The sequence below is a fragment of the Budorcas taxicolor genome, chromosome 2, assembly GCF_023091745.1.
Source record: "Budorcas taxicolor isolate Tak-1 chromosome 2, Takin1.1, whole genome shotgun sequence".
Classification (NCBI taxonomy): domain Eukaryota; kingdom Metazoa; phylum Chordata; class Mammalia; order Artiodactyla; family Bovidae; genus Budorcas; species Budorcas taxicolor.
Window position 1 is genome coordinate 164,284,574 of NC_068911.1, and position 18,523 is coordinate 164,303,096.

The following is an 18,523-nucleotide window of genomic DNA, read 5'->3' on the forward strand; positions in this document are numbered from 1 at the left end:
GCTCGGGTCTTTTCAAGTGTGAAATCTGAGGCAGGTAGTCGGTAATGAGATGAACAGGGAGGCAAGGCCACATATCCTTTGAATTAAGTCTGTTTTATGTAATTCTTAGGTTAGTATACAAACATTGCCATGTGTTATTTGGCTCACTTGAAGATGTTGACTGTGTTCCATTTTCTCTCATTCTGAGTGTCTGGCTTCTCTATTTGTATTTGGGGCTGGAGATCCAGCCAATTAACAGATACTCTCATCTTCTTGTCCTTTTTTTTTTTTTAATCACTTTTTGTATTTACCTGTGGGTCCAGTACATATGCTTAATATAGACTTTGAATGAAAAATTATTTTTAACAAATTAGTTGCTCTTTATGATTTCAGAGGTACCATTGGTGGGTTTTTTTTTTTTTAAAGCATCCCTTGGTTTCCTTGATAAGGCCTCTCAGGAAAGTTAAAGCTTTAGCTGGACATTTGTTCATTCATTAATCCGTTTATTTGCTGTTTATTGTTCAGCGCACACACTGCACTCCGTTCCTCTGCAGGTGTCTTGGCCCTCGTCTTGTTCCATGTATGAGGACCTGTTGTGCTTTTCCCAGTCTTATCTCCTGCCCTTCTCTTCCAGGTACGCTCTGCTCCATTCACTCTGATCTTCGAAACGTCCCCAATAAAAACTCTGCTCTTTGATTCCTCTGTGACTCTGTACACGCTGTTCCTGATGCTGGGAATGCTCTCTCCCACTATCTTAAGATAATCATGCTTGACCTTACCTGAATGTTACCTCTTTGTGAAGCTTCACTTAATTCTCCAACCAGAATTGGTCATTATCACTTTTCCTGAAGCCAACCTTTTTGTTTACCCTTTATTCTAAACTTATTATCATTTCTTGGCATTTGAGTTTCCTCAAACAGATTGTTCACTTCCCTATGGTCAGGGTCATGTCTTATTCCCACAGATTGGGCCAATGACTGGCATTTGATCGATGCTTAATACATTTATATCGAATGAATATTTATTTACTGACTGAATAAAGGATCAAGGTACTGTCTTGGAAGAAGAGTGAGTGGACCCTTAGTCGTTATGACATGGAGGAAAAATCGTTTATAAAATCCATAGAGATAGGCTGAGGGAAATATTCTGCAATGGTACTATTTTTGCTCCCTCTTATTAGTTTTTGCTTTTGAAACAACTCTTTGCTAATATTAAAACAAAAAGCTGATCAATATAACAACTCTGGTTCCCAGGAGTTTGTAAGTGATTCCTCCTGGCGTGTGACATCATGGGACTCTGCAGCCAGAGTATCCCCCCCCACAGATGAGAGCAGTTGTTCTCTGCAGATGGGAAAGGAATGGGTTCCAGATATGAGGTCACCTTGTGAAATATACAACACTGTAAATAAGGGTTTCATAGGCAGAGAAACAGTCCATCTGTGCAGGCCCTGATTGGTAAGGTAAGGAGCTAGTCAAGGAAAGATATTTGAATGCTGTGGCATTCAAATCTTAATGCTACATCTTAATTAGATGTAGCATTCGTTAACTTTTGTATGCAGACTTAAGTATATTGTGACGTCCTTTATCTTTTCCCCTTCTAAAGAAAATTTTATTGAAAGAGATATTTTTTAATAGGAGTGGAATAATTATTTTATTTTCAGTGCTTTTGGTGTTTTGTCATGTGTGGCGAAGAGAAGTCCACAGTGACCAAAGAAATCTCTTTCCTGTGTTTGAACTGACTGGCAACAGCACATGGTCATGTACATGCAGTTTTGAAATTTTTTTTGGAGAATGAGCTTTCGTGTTGGAAAACATATGTCCTTTTTCTCTCCATAGGTACAGTATTGGGAAGTTATTATGGGAGGTATTGGGGAAAATGAGAGTCTGGGATAGAGTGGCCTGGAAGGAGTTCAGGTTTGGGGTGATGACCAAGGTGACATGGGTATAAAGATGGTAAAATTGGTTTGTTTCATAGTCCTAGGTGGTTCTTTGGCAAAAGATGGTTCAGGCTGAGCCCCAAGAGCTGCCTTAGGCATGAAATCAAGTTTCTCCTAGGCTAAAATGTTGGTGTAAAGTTGTTATTGGACCCTGAAGGAAATCCTTGCCCAGGAAGACAGGACAGGCTGTCCTGTCTCTAGGACATTTACCATTTATTAAGAGGGAAAATCAGCTAGAGAACATTTAGATATGAGTTAAAGAGAAGAATAGTGGGTTATAGTGGACTGCCCAGTCATTTAGAAGGAACAGATGATATTCATGACATAAATACTGGTGGGGTGGGAGAACTTCAACTCTGCAGACATGAATTAATACGCTTTAACAAGTGTCTCTTGACCACCTGCTAAGTGCCAAGCATATACCAGTGAGCAAGACAGGCATTTCTCTGGGGGAGACAGGCAAAAACAACTGAAGAAATAAAGAGAAAATTACAGTCTGTGTTGTGTGCTTATAAGAAAGCAAGAATGATGAGCGAGAATAACTATGGGGTGCCACTCTACATAGCGAGATTAGGCCTCTTTGAGGAGGTGACTTGAGTTGAGATCTGAAGGGTGAGATTGCACCAGATATTTGGAGAACTAGGAAAAGAACATTATTGGCAGTGAGATAAGTTAGTAGAAGAATGCAAGTGGTGATTGTGAAAACTGATAAACATCTTTTACTACTGTGATTATGTAACTCACTTAATACCATTGCATCATGATTGGTCAACAGAAAAAATAATAGAACTCTATATCACCAAAACTGCCATTTAAGAGAAAAACCTGTAATCATTTTAAAAAATCCAGATGCATATCAGAATTATCTTGGAAGTTTTTGAAAAATACAGATGTGCAGATATTGCTTTCTTTTCACTAGAGCTCCAGATATGTTTCTTATGAGCAGCCATGTTAAAAACAAGTGAACTATATGATGACCTTTTACTTTTATCAGTTTGTTTCACGTTTTCTATTTCATATTCAGTGCTCCTATTTCATTTAGTTTATGTTTTCCAATTTCTCTATCTCTTCATTTTTTTTTTTGATCTTCTTTCTCAAGACTTTATCAGGTTTAATACAAAAGCTTTTGTATAGCATATACATATAAATATGTATACTATATATATTTTAGAAAACTTAATCAGTTTTTGCCTAACCAAAAAAATTATGACATTTCGATTGTTTGACTTAGTATGAATAGAATGCTAGATTTCTAATTAAAACAAAAAGATATGCAACAAGCAACAAAGGGTTACTGTATAGCATAGGGAATGATAGTCAATATCTTGTAATAACCTATAAAGGAAAATAATTTCAAAAATAATATATGTGCATATGTATAACTGAATCACCTTGCTGTGCACTTGAAACATTATAAGTCAACTATACATCATTAAAATATATATATTAAATTAAAAAATGAACCTATACAAGGGAACAGATTGGAAAGTGGAAACAAACCTAATCTTGAGCTGTCATTTTATACCTCACTTGAAGCCACATAACCTTGGATTTTTTAAACACATAAATCAATAAATGCCTCTATTCTATTTTTTTAAAAAGAATGGCAAGTGGAAAAAGGCCTAGTATTTTTGAGGACTTAGAAGAAGCCCTGTTGAATATACTGAGCAAAGGGGATTATGTTGGGAATGAATGGGAGAGTTAGGTAGCTGCCAGTCTGTGTAGGTTCTCTAGGCTGTGTTGGAGGGTTGGATTTTCTTCAAAGAACTGATGGGGAGTCATGGAAGAGTAATAAGCAGGGGAAGGACATGGTCTATCTTATGCTTTTAAAACAGCTCTCTGGCAATTGTGAGATGAATAGAGTAGAAGCTGGGAGACCACGTAAAAGGCTATCACTCTAAACCAAGCAAGAAAATATGGCGATGGCAACATGGGTGGTGGCAGTGAAGTCAGAGAGAAGTGGGTGGACGTGGAGCTAGTGCTGGCATGACCTGCTGACGAGTGAATTGTGGAGGGTGAGGCAAAGGGAGTCATAATGGATGGCTCTGCAGTGTTTGAGCTGAGCTGCTGGATGGATGATGATGCTATTCACCAAAATAGGGCAGACTGAGGTTTGGAACTGGTACTGGTTTTTTGGGAAAAGGAACAGATGGCACAAACGAGTGAAGAGGGGTCTGGTGGTGGCTGTGGCAAATGGAGAGGAAGTCTGCAGTAGTTAAGACCAAGGACTCTAGAACCAGACTGCTTGGGCTTGAATGTGGTGTGCAAGTGGGCACCTCTCAGTTCAGTTCAGTCACTCAGTCATGTCCCACTCTTTGCAACCCCATGAATTGCAGCACACCAGGCTTCCCTGTCCTTCACCAGCTCCCAGAGCTTGCTCAAACTCATGTCTATCAAGTCGGTGATGCCATCCTACCATCTCATCCTTTGTCATCCCCTTCTCCTCCTGCCTTCAATCTTTTCCAGCATCAGGGTCTTTTTCAATGAGTCAGTTCTTAACATCAGGTGGCCAAAGTATTGGAGCTTCAGCATCAGTCCTTCCAATGTATATTCAGAGTTGATTTCCATTGGGATTGACTGGTTTGATCTCCTTGCAGTCCAAGGGACTCTCAAGAGTCTTCTCCAACACCACAGTTCAAAAGCATTAATTCTTCAGCACTCACCTTTCTTTATGGCCCAACTCTCACATCCATACATGACTATAGGAAAAAGCCATAGCTTTGACTAGATGGACCTTTGTTGGCAAAGTAATGTCTCTGCTTTTCAATATGCTGTCTAGGTTGGTCATAGCTTTTCTTTCAAGGAGTAAACACCTTTTAATTTCATGGCTGCAGTGATTTAGGAGCCCTCCCCACCTCCCCGCAAAAATAAAGTCTCTCACTGTTTCAGTTGTTTCCCCATCTATTTGCCATGAAGTGATGGGACCAGATGCCAGGATCTTAGTTTTCTGAGGCACGTCTCAGTGCCTCCATTTTCTCATTTTATAAAAAGAGGGTAATGGTACCTACCTCATAGGGTTGTTTTGAAGGTTAAATTAGTTGATAGACAAAGCCCTTAAAACTGTGTGACATGTAATAAGCCGGTATAAGTGTTATTTGCGATTGTTTTCATTGCTGTAAGAGAAGCATCTCTTATTCAACTCAGGTGGTTGCTGCCATGTGGCTGATTTTTCATGAAAATCTGGAAATACATATTTATGTGTGAAATTCCTCAGTTTTAAGCATTTTCAAACATCCTGTAAGCCAAATAAAACATGTTTGTGATTGCCAAGTTAGACTCATTAGCCCAGCTATATGGTATTTTTCTACAATAATGTTTAGCTGCTTGGGTGTAGGCATGGACACTCAGGCAGGTAGTTGGAGTCAACCAAGAGTGAGGTTTCATTAGTAGTTGACTATAAGAGGAGGAGGACCCTTGGCTCAGGGTTTGCAGGGGTGATAGATAATGACAAGCCATGGCAACTCTGTAGCTGAGGAAGGAAATAAACATGGTGAGGGGAAGAGAGTGAGCTAAGAGGCAGAGTATTAGTAAATCAGGGATCTCACCAGAAGGTTTGAAGATGACAGCACCAAGGAGCTGGAGCAGGAGCCAATGAATGAACTGCTAAGGATTCTGGGGATCTGGAGAGAGACTGGGCAAAAAATGGATACTCTTAAAGTTGCAGTGGGGAAGCCAGGGGGGAGAGTTTTTCTTCTCTGGTCCTTGAGCTGTATGGGATAGGAGAGAAAAGCGGCTCCCTCTGAGAGGACTTGAAGGGAAGTGTTCCATGGTTTCCATGGAGGCGAGGAGGCACCAGAGCCTTAAGCAAAGAGATGGAGGTTGTAGGAGCCACATGTCCCAGGCCTAGGAGAGGGTATAGGGGGAAATGAGGGGTGAGGGTTTGGGGCAGATTAGGCGATGGTTATAAAGAGGTGAAAATGGAAGTCCTAGACTTACATAGGCAGTGAGTAAGACAAGGCATCTGCTAGACATCTCTTTCAGTTACAAGGCCATTTCTTGACATGCTTTGCTGACAGCGTCTTCTGTCAGGCTGTGGGGATGACTGAGGCCCTCTCTGGACTCTGCTAGAGATTCTTCTTTCTTAGTGTGGTCACTCACATGGCATTATGTTCCTGAGGTGCAGTTGGTAAAGTCTGCTGCGGTCAAATTGCAAATGCTTTTCTTGAAACAGGCTTCTCTCCCTCCTTGTACACTTTTATGTATCAGGAAGTTTGGGACAGACAATCAAGAATAGAATCTTGGGACTTCCCTGGTGGTCCAGTGACTAGGATTTCGAGGTCCCAGTGCAGAGGGGCCTGGGTTCGGTCCCTGGTTGGAAACTGGATCCCATATGCCACAACTAAAGATCCTGTGTGCCACAACTAAGACCCAGCACAACCGAATAAACAAACACTTTAAACAAAGAATAGAATCTTTTAGGTCCTTATAATATTTGTTCTTTTAAATAGAGTTGAGATATTTTATAATAACTGTTAATGGAGTATATAACCTTTAAAAATTGTAAATCACTATGTTGTATACCTGTAACTTATACAATGTTGCACATCAACTATATCTCAGTAAAAAAATCACACACACACAAAATCAGGCCAAGATACAGCCCTGAGCAAACCTGTTTCTTTCGCCTGAACCCAGTCATGGCATCTCTGAGTGCTCTATACTTAAAGGAACTTTCAAAGCAGAAGGTATTCTTAGCTCTATGCTTCTTCATGTACTAACCATTCACTGGGAAGAAAAAGAAACTTGGGTCAGAAAATGAATTTTAAAAAATCAATGAGTTTACTTTTATTTATTTGGAGTGTTTATTTCCCCTCACTAGACTGTAAGCTCTGAGGGGAGAGACTCTCTTTCCATTGTGTCCTCATCACCTAGCAAAGTGCCTGGGATACTAGCTGTCAGGAAATAAGGATATATTTGTTGAGTGAGTGGATAAATGTAATAAGCTTTTTCCTCCCTCCCCCAACAAGAAACAGCTGTCCTAAAAGTGAAGTTGTAATGACATTTGTAAGAAGGGACAGGCCTCTGGGGTCTTTCCCTGCCTCACTTCCCAGTCCCGTGTCTCTTACCCTGATATAGCATGGTGGTAGAAAAGTATTTGTTCTGTTAATCACTCTTTTTAAAAATACATATATTAAAAATTTTTTTCATTGATTTATTTTTGGCTGCACTGGATCTTTGCTGCTGTGTGCGGGCTTTCTTTAGTTGTAGTGCGTGGACTTCGCGTGGTTGTGGCTTCAGCACAGACTCTACAGCGCTCAGTCTTCAGTAGTTGCAGCGCAGGCTCAGTAGTTGCAGCTCTTGGGCTCTAGAGCACTGGCTCAGTACTTGCGGCGCGCAGGCTTAGTTGCCCCTGGCATGTGGGATCCTCCCGAACCCGTGCTCCCTGCCTTGGCAGCAGGGACTCCTGGCCACTGGGCCACCAGAGAAGTCCCCTCTTAATCAGTCTTGCCTGCATTTCTCTTCTGACTTATCTTCAAAGTTTGCTCCTCCATCAAGGACCAAATCGGACACCATCTCTGGAGCCTTGCTTAGTATCCCCAACTGAAAGTAAGCTGTCCCCTCACTTGCAGCTTTCTTCATGTTTTACTCTATAAATAAGGACTGAGCTTGGTTCTCATTCTCTCTTCTACATTGTTTGTCTGAGGATCTTGCATGTAATCAGAATTCAGTAAATAGTTATTGAATTAAGGACTGAATGAGGGTTTGTAGTAGTCTATTTGGGATTTAATAGTAGTATAAACTGTTACATGGAAATTTGTAATTTAAACATGGAATACCAGTGAAAGAAAGAATTACTTTCTGCTTTATTTTATGCCCTCACCTATTTTTTAATTGTGTATCTTTGAGTCTTTCAATATTTTAGGGGAGAAATGTTATTTAAAACACTTTTTCAAGACTCCCTTTGAGTCTAACTCTTAGGAAAATAACTGCCTCCATCCATGTGTTCTAGTGGCCTTCCAGTGCAGCTGTAAGTGGGGAGGGTTACAGCTTCCTGCAAGGGCCTAAAATACTGAACTGCTATTGAAGACAGCCCCCACCTGCACCTCTGAGCATAAACAGAAGCAGACCCTGATTTGGTGCTGGAATAACATGAAGTTGAAGGCAGACTGGGTGGCCTGGCTGTTGGAGCCAGGATTCCCATTTACATTAAGAGCTGGTTCTGGACCAATTTGAATTATTGACTCATTCAGCTCTGCAGAGGGGCCCAGAGTAAAAAATATACATCGAGTATCTTGAGACTCACTATTCAACTTAGAAGTCAACCTGTATCATTTTGAAAATTGTCACAGAAACAAGCCGTTGTGGGAAGGTCCTGTAGAATTAAAAAAAGGGCGTTGTATAGTGATGCCTAATCCCCAGGTAACCTTGTTCTTTACACTTGAAGACTAGCGTATAGGGGCACAGAAAACCCCAATAGCTGCCACTTTCCCATTCCACACCAAGCTCTGTTGCTTCTCACCTCTACCTGTTCACTGCAAGGTGCCAGTATGAGCTTTCAGTGTTTGATGGAACTCTGTAGTATAGACATCAATATAAATCATTTTATGCATTTAATGAATAGTTCTCATACATCTAACTTGTTTCCTAGATCGAACTGTTTAATTAATTTTAACTTTTTTATTGAATAATAACATATGTATGGAAAAATCTTAAGCGTATAACTAGTTAAATTTTCACAGATTTTATTTTTTTTTTATTTTAAAGGGTGTTTTGAGAATTAATCCAAAGAAGTTTCATGAAGCCTTCATTCCTTCCCCGGTAAGTTCAATAACTTTATAATAAACCTAATGTCATGTTTAATTTTTTAGATGTGCTATGAAACTGAAATCATATATTCTAACTAAAAAAAACAGAGTAGTGAAACAGAACTGAAGATGGGCAAGGATTTGTTTCAAATTTAAATAAACAAATTTTCCTTGGGTTGACAGCCCCTTCTGCCAGTCTTAAAAATCACACTTCAAATGAAAAGGATGGCATTTGTTACTGGCTGCAAGGCTCAGCTGAACCCTCACAGACAGCCACCACTTCTTAAAGGATTTATGGGTGTTTCCACTGGTTTAAGTTTAATCTTTCTTAAACAAATGTGCTATCTACTTTCAATCTACTGCATGAGCTAATCTTCAGATATGTCCAAAAATAATGTGTAATGCTTTTTTTTTTTTGGTTAGAGTTTCTCACTTCACTTTTCCACAGGTGATAGGACTTGGTACAAGGCTCTTTACTGCTGAGTCTTTATATGCTTTCTTAGTTCATGACTCATTTGAACACACTCTCTCTGATTAAGGGAAGTTCACTCTGACATCTAATTAGCAGCAGGTCTCTGGATAAGGCTTGATTGTGCAAAGCTGGAAGAGCAGTATTCTTAAATTCTTGGCCTGTCTTTTCCAGGATGCCATAAATAGTGTGCCCATAGAAGTAGATTTTTCACAGTGGAAGAGATTATAGGAGGAAACTTTGGCTTCTACTTGAAGAAATGGAATACATATATTTCGGTTACTGCATTTCATTATGAGAAACGATACGTTTAACGAGCATACAAGTTCAGTGGTGTACTCCATAGGTATTATTGTTGTTGTTGTTTTCAGTAACCGAAGACCTATTCCAAAGCTCAGTTTAGGCCTTTTTTCCCTTGCCCGTGTCCAGAAGCTAAGGATTCATGTTTATATCTGAAGTTTAGGTCTTACCACTGGGTTAGATAAGCAGTATCCCATGTCACCTTATGCTCTCATAGTCATCTTCTGTTCCCGTGACAGAACATGGTATGTATGTACTGACCGTGGTACTTAGATGAGAGAATTGAGTGTCAGCTTTGAGTTAGTAGCTTAGCTGTGGGAGCTGTTCCATCATGCAGTGGAAGCAGAGTTACATGGGTGTTAGATTTCAGAGTTTGCTCATAAGGTAAATTCACAGTCAAGAATGATAAAAATTACCCATGAAAACTTCTTAGGAATATGCAGTGTTGGAGATGGATTAACCGTCTTTCAGAAATCTAGCATAACCAGCATTTTCTCTATATTTGAAAGAAGGATTGTTTCTTTATTGGCACACCAGTTGGAGGAGCTCAGTTGTATGAGGGGCCCCAGTGTGTGAAAAATACGGATTTTTTAAGCATGAGAATCACACCTGTGCAGTAAGGAGTTGGCCCTGAGACGTACCTGGTTTCAAATCACCCATCTCCCTGCATACTGACATTTGCTCTCATTGATTTGAATGATAAGTGAAACTACATACAGTATTTTGAAAACTTCACTGCCTGCTTTCTCTCTCTCCTGAGTACACAGTATTGAATTTCTGTAAGTTAGTCCCCCGTGAGGCCGGTTCCTGATGAATGTATGGCCTAGGACCAAAGTACAAGTGGAGGCATGAATACCTTATATTAAATACTTAAAAGTTATACACCAGACAAACTGTTAAGTGAAATATGTTCCTTGTCAAATATACCTCCGTGTTCTTGAACTTGGTTTCAAACGTAGAGTTCTCAGACTACTTGGAGCTCCATGCTGAAAGGTGGCTACACGGAGAGGGTCCACCTTCTGGCCTGCCTCTCTTCCATTCCCAGTCCTGGCTCCGTATCCCCTCTTTGCTGCCTTCCTGCCTCCTCCCCCCATTCAGTGAGAGCCCTTGCCCTCTAGGTGAGCATCTCATCCCACATCTCCAAGCTCTCCCCATACCCCTTAGAGATGCCCACCTGTTAGCCACCTGTGGTGTGTGTTTGGGAAGACAGGCCTGGGGAAGATGCTCATATATGCCCTGGAAGTGGGCTTGGGTCTGATTAAAATTCATCTGGCCTTGAGAACTCCTTACCTGATGAGGAGGGATGCAGTCAGAAGAGGGCCAGGGCAGGGGTTCTCTGAAGTGTGGGCCTACTTAGGGTCCCTTAAGTTAAATTCATGTGATTTAAATTTGCAAGTGATGTGCTGCCACTGTTTAATCTGGTTTGTTAAAGAAAGTTAAGAAGCAAAAGTCATTGATGTTTCAAGAGCTCAAGTTGTTCTACTTGAAATTGTGTTCCTGGCATGCCCTACTTAGAATTTTTTACAAAGTTGTGATATTAAGATTGGCTTATTTCTATACCTCTTTTATTCTCTTATCTGGCTATTGATGGAATAATAAAATTATTATTATTTTCCTCCTTCTCAGAGGGAGGGAAAAAGTGCTGAATGACTCACCTCTAAGTAATTAAGAACCTAGCATAGGGAGCTTAGCTTGGTGCTCTGGGATGACCTGGGGTGGGGGGGTGGGGGTTGGGAAAGAGTGGCCCACGAGGGAGGGGATATATGTATACCTATGGCTGGAGAAGGCAATGGCACCCCACTCCAGTACTGGAAAATCCCATGGACGGAGGAGCCTGGTGGGCTGCAGTCCGTGGGGTCGCTGAGAGTTGGACACGACTGAGCGACTTCACTTTCACTTTTCACTTTCATGCATTGATTGGAGAAGGAAATGGCAACCCACTCCAGTGTTCTTGCCTGGAGAATCCCAGGGACGGCGGAGCCTGGTGGGCTGCCGTCTATGGGGTCGCACAGAGTCAGACACGACTGAAGCGACTTAGCAGCAGTTAGCAGCACGGGTGATTCACTTTGTTGTACAGCAGAAACTAACACAACATTGTAAAGCAGTTATACTTAAAAAAAAAAAAAGCCCAGTTGTAACTGATTGTAGATAGTCTGGTTTTGGACACTGGAACAATCCTGCATTCCAGTTTTGTGGGTTTTCTGGTCAGTTTCAGGTTTTAGAAGCATTATAGAAAGCAGTTGAAGGAAGAGATAATAGAGGCAATGAATTACATGCCTCTGTAAATCCCATCACTGGTCTAGATTTCTGAGTGTGTGTAGCTCATGTCCGTGTCAACTGTGAACTTGTATGAACTGGAAACATGCTCACAGGTAGGCTGGGAGGTGGGCTGTGAGATCAGGGCCTGAATATTACCTGCCCCCTGCTTTACCAGGGAGAATAGAGATAGGAATTGATAGGAGATGTGGCTTCTGCTCTGACAGTAAGAAACAGAAAGTTTGCTTAATTGTAAAATAAAGGGGTAGACTAAATATTGTCTAATGTTCCTCATAACTTTAAAATTCTGAAACTTTTTGAGAAACAAAGTTAGACTAGATTTGATGAAATTTACTCTTGTTGACTCTGAAAACAGCTGAGAACTTACACAGTGTCACTTTCTGTGTTAAAATTGCTACATATGTCAACAGGAACAGTGAATTGACCGTCAGGTATAAAAAAAGTACTTTGTTTTGGGAGAATATGTTTTAGGTTTCTTATAATTTCTACTGATGGAAAGTCGATACTCATTTTCTTATGACAAACTCAAGATACATACAGAAGTCATGTCTATGTGTGCCTGCTGGTGTCCTGTTGTTCTCAGTGAAAGTAAGATACAGAATTAGAATAAAACCATGCGTCTTTTTTGCAAAAGACTAAGATAAACTGATGTTATTGAGATGCTTTTTTATCTTCTTTGCGGATAAGATAAAGAGAAGAAATAGACCAGATGTCAAAACCTGGTTTTTTATTAAAAAAAAGCAAAGTTTCAGCTCAGAACTATATTGCAAAAAGTTCTATACAGCTTTTTTGTGCATCTTATCACCAAGAGGCACTCTTTGTGTATCTGTAGAATTTATGTTTGGCCCAAAGGAAGCTGTTCTATCGATGGAGGATGTTCTGACCATTATGGCATACTTGGGTTGCTTCCCAACTCCAGCCTCCTAAATACTTAGTTAGAATACCCCCAGATCCCTTTGTATTTCCAACAGATTGATCATTAACCACTTCCTCCCCGCCCATTCTTTCTGATGGGTAGAGCAAGTCTTATGGCGTTCAAATAAAGGACTGAACTCTTCGGCTTTAAAAGGTAGTTAGAAGAGGTTGACTCAAACTTTAAATTTTGAGCTGCCTGTGAGTATCTTTAAGAGATTCTGTAATAGATGCAAACTTCTGAATGAATCAAGTGTGAGCTGAGTTGTGATGCAATCTACTCATAGCTCTGGATTGTTTGAGATTCAGCTCAGCTCTTCAAATTGCTGTAGATAAAATAGGTAAGCAACAAGGATTTACTATATAGCACAGGGAATTATTGGAGAAGGAAATGGCAACCCACTCCAGTATTCTTGCCTAGAGAATTCCATGGACAGAGGAGCCTGGCAGGCTACAGTCCATGGGGTCGCAAAGAGTCAGACACAACTGAGTGACTAACATTACGCTACATTACAGGGAATTATTATATAACCAATATCTTATAATAACCTCTAATGGAATATAATCTGAAAAAATTAATCACTATGCTGGATACCTGAAGCTAACACTACAACTCTACTTCAGTTAAAAAACAAACAAACCATGATTTGCTTTCTCTGCTGCCTTCCTGGGGGGTGGGGGTGGGGGGTGGGCAGGGAATATGCCGGCTTCCTTGTAGAGAGCCCAAATCCTGGAGCTGGTCATTTCCCCTGCCGGTGGTTGGTTTACTTAGGGTATTATATGTTGATTTTCTTCTATCTTCTTTCAAACTGTCTGCTTTTTACCTTTCCTTTTGCTTAAAAAAATTCAGTATAGAAGGGGTACCATCTGCTTTATTTTATTCAAAACAGAAAAGGATAACTTACTCCTTTCGCATTTTGGTTATGAAAGCATGCAATCCTAGTTTTTTGCTTTATATATTTTTGTTTTTGACCTGCCTATAGTAGATCTGCTCTTATTTGGTGATTTTTTTTTTAGAATCATGTTAACCTGCTCTTATGTGTTTATCACCAATTCTATTTGTTCTAAAGAGACTGAATTTCCTCTAGGTCTGTTTGTGGCTAAATGGCAATACCAGTGTTCCTGTTAAGTCAATGGGCAGATTGTAGAGTCTACAGTTTGTAAGCCAAGGGAGTTATTTTTGATTCCAAGCCTTGGTAAGCTGACTCTTACATTCCTTTCTCCAACCTAGGATGGTGATCGAGACATTTTTATTGATGGCGTTGTTGCTCGTAATAGAGCCTTGAATGGGGATCTGGTGGTCGTGAAGCTGCTTCCAGAGGAGCAGTGGAAGGTGAGTTAAGTTTTCCTCTTAACACTAGAGACTTCTCAGGGCCTTTTGCATTCCATAGTGCATCAGTGAGACAGCATAAACTGATGCAGTCCCAGACCCCTTAGGCCCTCGTTGCCTCAGAAGCAGGCCACAGAACTCTTGGGACATAGATTCATTGGATGGGCATACACCTAATGATTTGAGTTCTCCTTGTTCCCTCCCCTGTGATCTGTCTTCCCTCTCACATGCTTTGCCTTGATTTCTGGTAATTTTTCAGGTAGAAGAAAAGCTTGCAGGGGATATTCAAACCTGATAACGTGTTATCCAACATGTAATGCTGGGAAAACTGGAAAGACAAAGCCACAGGGATGGTGGCAGTCTTCACACGTTCCTGCTGCCTTTCCTGTAAACCCAGGCAGTGCATGTCTAGTTCTGTGATGTCCAGTTTGGTGGTTGGGCTTCCCTTGGCAGGCAAAAATAGACTGTGTATTTTTATAAAACAGAGATTTGATAGCAGATGAAAATGTTTTTAATATGAGAATATTCTGGGTTTTAGTTTCTGTCTACGTCTGTCAGTTGAAAAGGAAGATTTGCTTTTGTTTTGACTATTGTTTTAAATAAGGATCAGGCACTAGAATAATTCATAGCAGTTTCTTTTTAATTGTATAAAACTGGTAACATATATCTAAATATTAATTTTTCTTCCTAGTATGCTTTATATCACATCATTTATTTTATTTGGCTCAATTTATTGCCACTTGAGATTTTGGTGTCTTCTTCAGGGAGAGGTATTAAAGCAGAGTGATTAATAGAGTGGGCTTTTAGGCGAGGCTACTTGGGTTTGCAGCTCATCTTTGCCACTTGCCTGTATAACCTTGGGTGAGTTATATAACCTCTCTGTGCTTCAAATGCCTCATCTATAGATTGGGAATAATCATAGTACCTACTTCATACCTACTTCCTAGGTTTGTCATAGGATTAAATGTGAATATATGTAAACATCTTAGAATAATTCTTGACCCATGGTAGCAGCTCAAGTTTTTATTATTAATTTTTCCAGAAATGTGGGAAGTACTACCTTTTCTCAGAGCTTTGTTGAGGCATAAATTAAATTCTTTTTTGTTATCTGATAGGGCTATAGTAATTGAGTAAGACCTATGTGTCAGGGATTTGTAGGGTGCATGGACATTAGTAATGATCAAGATGGACATAGTTGTTGCTCTTATAGAGTTTTTAGTCTGGTGGGGATGGCAGCTAGAAAGAGACAGATACTACTCACACTTACATGAATTTAAGGATACTTGATTGACTGAAGTTAAGTGCAGAGGGTGAATTATGCTAGTCCAGATCTACCCCTCCACCCTGCCCCAGCTCTCATCCCTCTGCTGTGATGTGCTTAGTCGCTCAGTTGTGTCCGACGCTTTGCGACCCCCTGGACTGTAGCCCGCCAGGCTCCTCTGTCCATGGGGGTTCTGCAGACGAGGATACTGGAGTGGGTTGCTGTGCCCTTCTCCAGGGGAACTCCCATCCCTAGTTGCTGCCAGTTGTGCAGTCTCCTTCCTTGATTCCTTGAAAGCGCCAGCTAAGGGTTGGCTCCAGGTCCTAGGAATATAGATTGATTTAGGTCATTTCCTCTTTTCTTGAAAGCATCATCTAGCAGTATTGACCAGGTTTGAGATGACAGGAAGAGTACATTACAGTCTGGTCCAACCAGAGGAAGTATTTCTAGAGGTCATTAGAGAGCTCTGTAGGCAGCTTTATAGCAAACAGGCAGCTGTATAGTAAAGGTAAACCAGAGAAGGAACAAGAAAGATGAAGTCTCCCAGCTGTTCCATTCCTGGATGTTTACCTTAGAGGAATAAAGGTATTTGTTCATATAAAGATTTATATATGAAAGTTCATAGCAGCTTTTTTAGTGATAGCCCCAGACAGATTGGAAACCACCCAAATGTCCATAAGCACATCAACCAATTTTGTTATATCCATTCAATGGAATACAACTTAGCTGGTAAAAAAAATAATAATAATATGGTATTGATTGCTGTATGTAATACTTAACATGGGTGAATCTCAAAATAGTTGTGATAGGTGAAAGAAGCTAGACAGTACCTGCTATATGATTCCTTTATATGACTAGAAAATGCAGACTGATTTATAGTGACAAAAGGCAAATCATTGGTTGCCTGAAGTGGGAGCAGGAGAGATGGATTACCTTGGGGCCCCAAAGAGACTTTTGGGGGCTCTAGGCATGTTCATTTTCGTGATGGGATAGTTTCATAATTGTGTATGTTAAGACCAATCCATTTGTGTACTTTCAATATATGTAGTTTATTGAATGACCTGTAAAAAATCCTGAAAATGAAGAAACCAATGAATGAAATAAGATATTTGGATAAATGAGTCTGGAGCTTCAAGACCAGCTTGAAGCTTGAGATGTCCGTTTGGGAATCATCAGCCATATAGTGAATGAGGTCACCTAGAGAGTGTAGCCAGAGAAGGCAGCTGAATACTGCGTTTTGGGGAAAGCCATCATTTAGAGGTCAGCAGGAGGATCTTTAGAGGTCCTGGAGAGAGGACTCTGTTCCTGATAAAGTAGAGTGTGAACCATGATGGTTAAATTCCACCTCTGCCTGGTTTAGAGAAAAGGCTGCTGCATTCTGAGGGTGCAAGGGGCAGAGGTCTAAGTGAAATGCTATCCACACACTCAGGTGCTCATAGTCCATATAACCTGCTTGAATCTGGGGAGGCATTTTTTGATCTACCTTGCTTGATGACTTTTTCAGCCCTCTTGCTGGCAAGAGGAAGCTTCATGGAAGAAGTCAATATACCTTTAGCCCTTAAGCATGGAGGAGGAAGATGTTTAGTGAAATCTGTTCTCAGGATTAAGCATAGGAAGCCAAGTCCGAAGAGGGGCAGAGTCAGGATCTTTTGAAGTCCTTTTAGCTGTCATTTGTAATGTTCCTTCTTTTGTTTTCCACAGTATAAAAATTGCTTTTCAGTTAGCAGTTGCTGTTGTTTAGTTGCTAAACACGTCGACTCTTTTGGGACTCCACGGATTGTAGCCCACCAGGCTCCTCTGTCCATGGGATTCTTCAGGCAAAAATACTGGAGTGGGTTGCCATTTCCTCTCCAGGGGAATCTTCCTGACCCAGGGATCGAACCTGCATCTCCTGCCTTGCAGGCAGACTCTTTACCACTGAGCCACCAGGGAAGCATGTACTTCTTCAAATGCTAGTGCTCCTTGTTTATCCTTTATGTTGTCCACTCTTAATCTCTTTAATAGCAGTCTTGTAATGAGAAATATTGCAGAGACTAGAGTGGACCATGGCATCTTTCAAGTCAAAAGGCTTGAGTCCCTAAATCTTTAGGGACTTTAGGCTGAGTCCCTAAATCTTGGGTGCTAGGTATTGGTTGAGACCCCAGAAATTGTACTAGAGCTTAATTGTAGAAAAGCCTCTGATGATTTTCTTACCAGTGCCTAAGACTTGTGAATCAGCACAGAAAGAGGAACTTTGGAGCTCTCTTGGCCCTGGAGGCTGCCTTCAGAGTTACTGGAAGTTAGGCCAGGCAGCTCATCAAGAATTACGGCAGTCACTGCCCCGTGTGGGAATGCTTTCTAGGCAGATGGGTAGAGGGGAGTCTGGAGAGGAGTGGTATTCATGAAGGAGGTTTTCAGAGCAAAGCTAAGAGTAGCTGTTTGAGAAAGATGAATGAAGACTATCTCATTAGAATTGAGGCCAATCCTATAGGCCAGTTGTCTCTAAGCTGCAAATGATTCAGCCCAGGGATTTTGTTAAAGTGCAGATTCTAATTCAGTAGATCTGAAGTGGTGCCCCAAATTGTGCAAGGCTCCAGTCAACATTGGTGCTACTGGTTCTGGAACCACACTGAGTAACACGGCTATACTATGTGACTCGAGAGGGAAAAAGAAAGAAGAAGTTAGGGAGCTGGGGCTGAACTCTCTGGACCTAGGATCTGAGACTTGATTGGCAGAAAGATAGCTGAGGGAAGAAATGTGAACCTTAACACCTTGTGGCTGGGCCATGACCTCCCCCTGGCACGCTGGATCCTTTATTAATGATATCCTTTTGAGCAGAGATTGGCATGGATACAGATAAAGGTCTAGACTGGCGAGGGGGCCCCTACCCTTGGAGTTGCTGCTTGAAGTAGAGTCGGGGCAATGACAGGGGCTCTGTCAGCCTGGGTATGTGTGTAGGCCCTCTTGGGCTTTCAGAAGATTTGAAGTGTAGAGGATGGCTCAGGGTTCCTTATTTGTTCCATTTCTTTGGAGTTCCTAAGGGTCTTCACAGCTGCTGCTTGACAACTGCTTTTTATATTAAAGTCAGCCCTGTCTGCCTACCACTGTAGGAGACGCAAGAGACGCAGGTTTGACTCCTGGGTTAGGAAGATCCCCTGGAGTAGGAAACGGCAATCTGCTCCAGTATTCTTGCTTGGAAAATTCCAGGGACAGAAGCCTGGCTCCAGTCCTTGGGGTTGCAAAAGGGTCAGACACAGCTGAACGACTGAGCACACACACACTAAGCGCAAGTATTTTACAACTTCCCCTCCTGAAGAGGGGAGCTCTGTTGGCC

The 18,523-nt window shown here is 41.2% G+C and overlaps 1 protein-coding gene across 3 annotated transcripts in view; it reads left to right on the top strand.

The window, feature by feature from the left end:
• The window catches only part of DIS3L2 (DIS3 like 3'-5' exoribonuclease 2), a 360,246-nt gene that overhangs the window by 56,556 nt on the left and 285,167 nt on the right, over positions 1-18,523 (top strand). For all 3 annotated transcript variants that reach the window (XM_052655148.1, XM_052655156.1, XM_052655165.1), the window contains exons 4-5: positions 8,621-8,674; positions 13,851-13,952. In XM_052655148.1, coding sequence (XP_052511108.1) covers positions 8,621-8,674; positions 13,851-13,952 — 156 coding nt within the window. The remainder of the gene's footprint in view (positions 1-8,620; positions 8,675-13,850; positions 13,953-18,523) is intronic.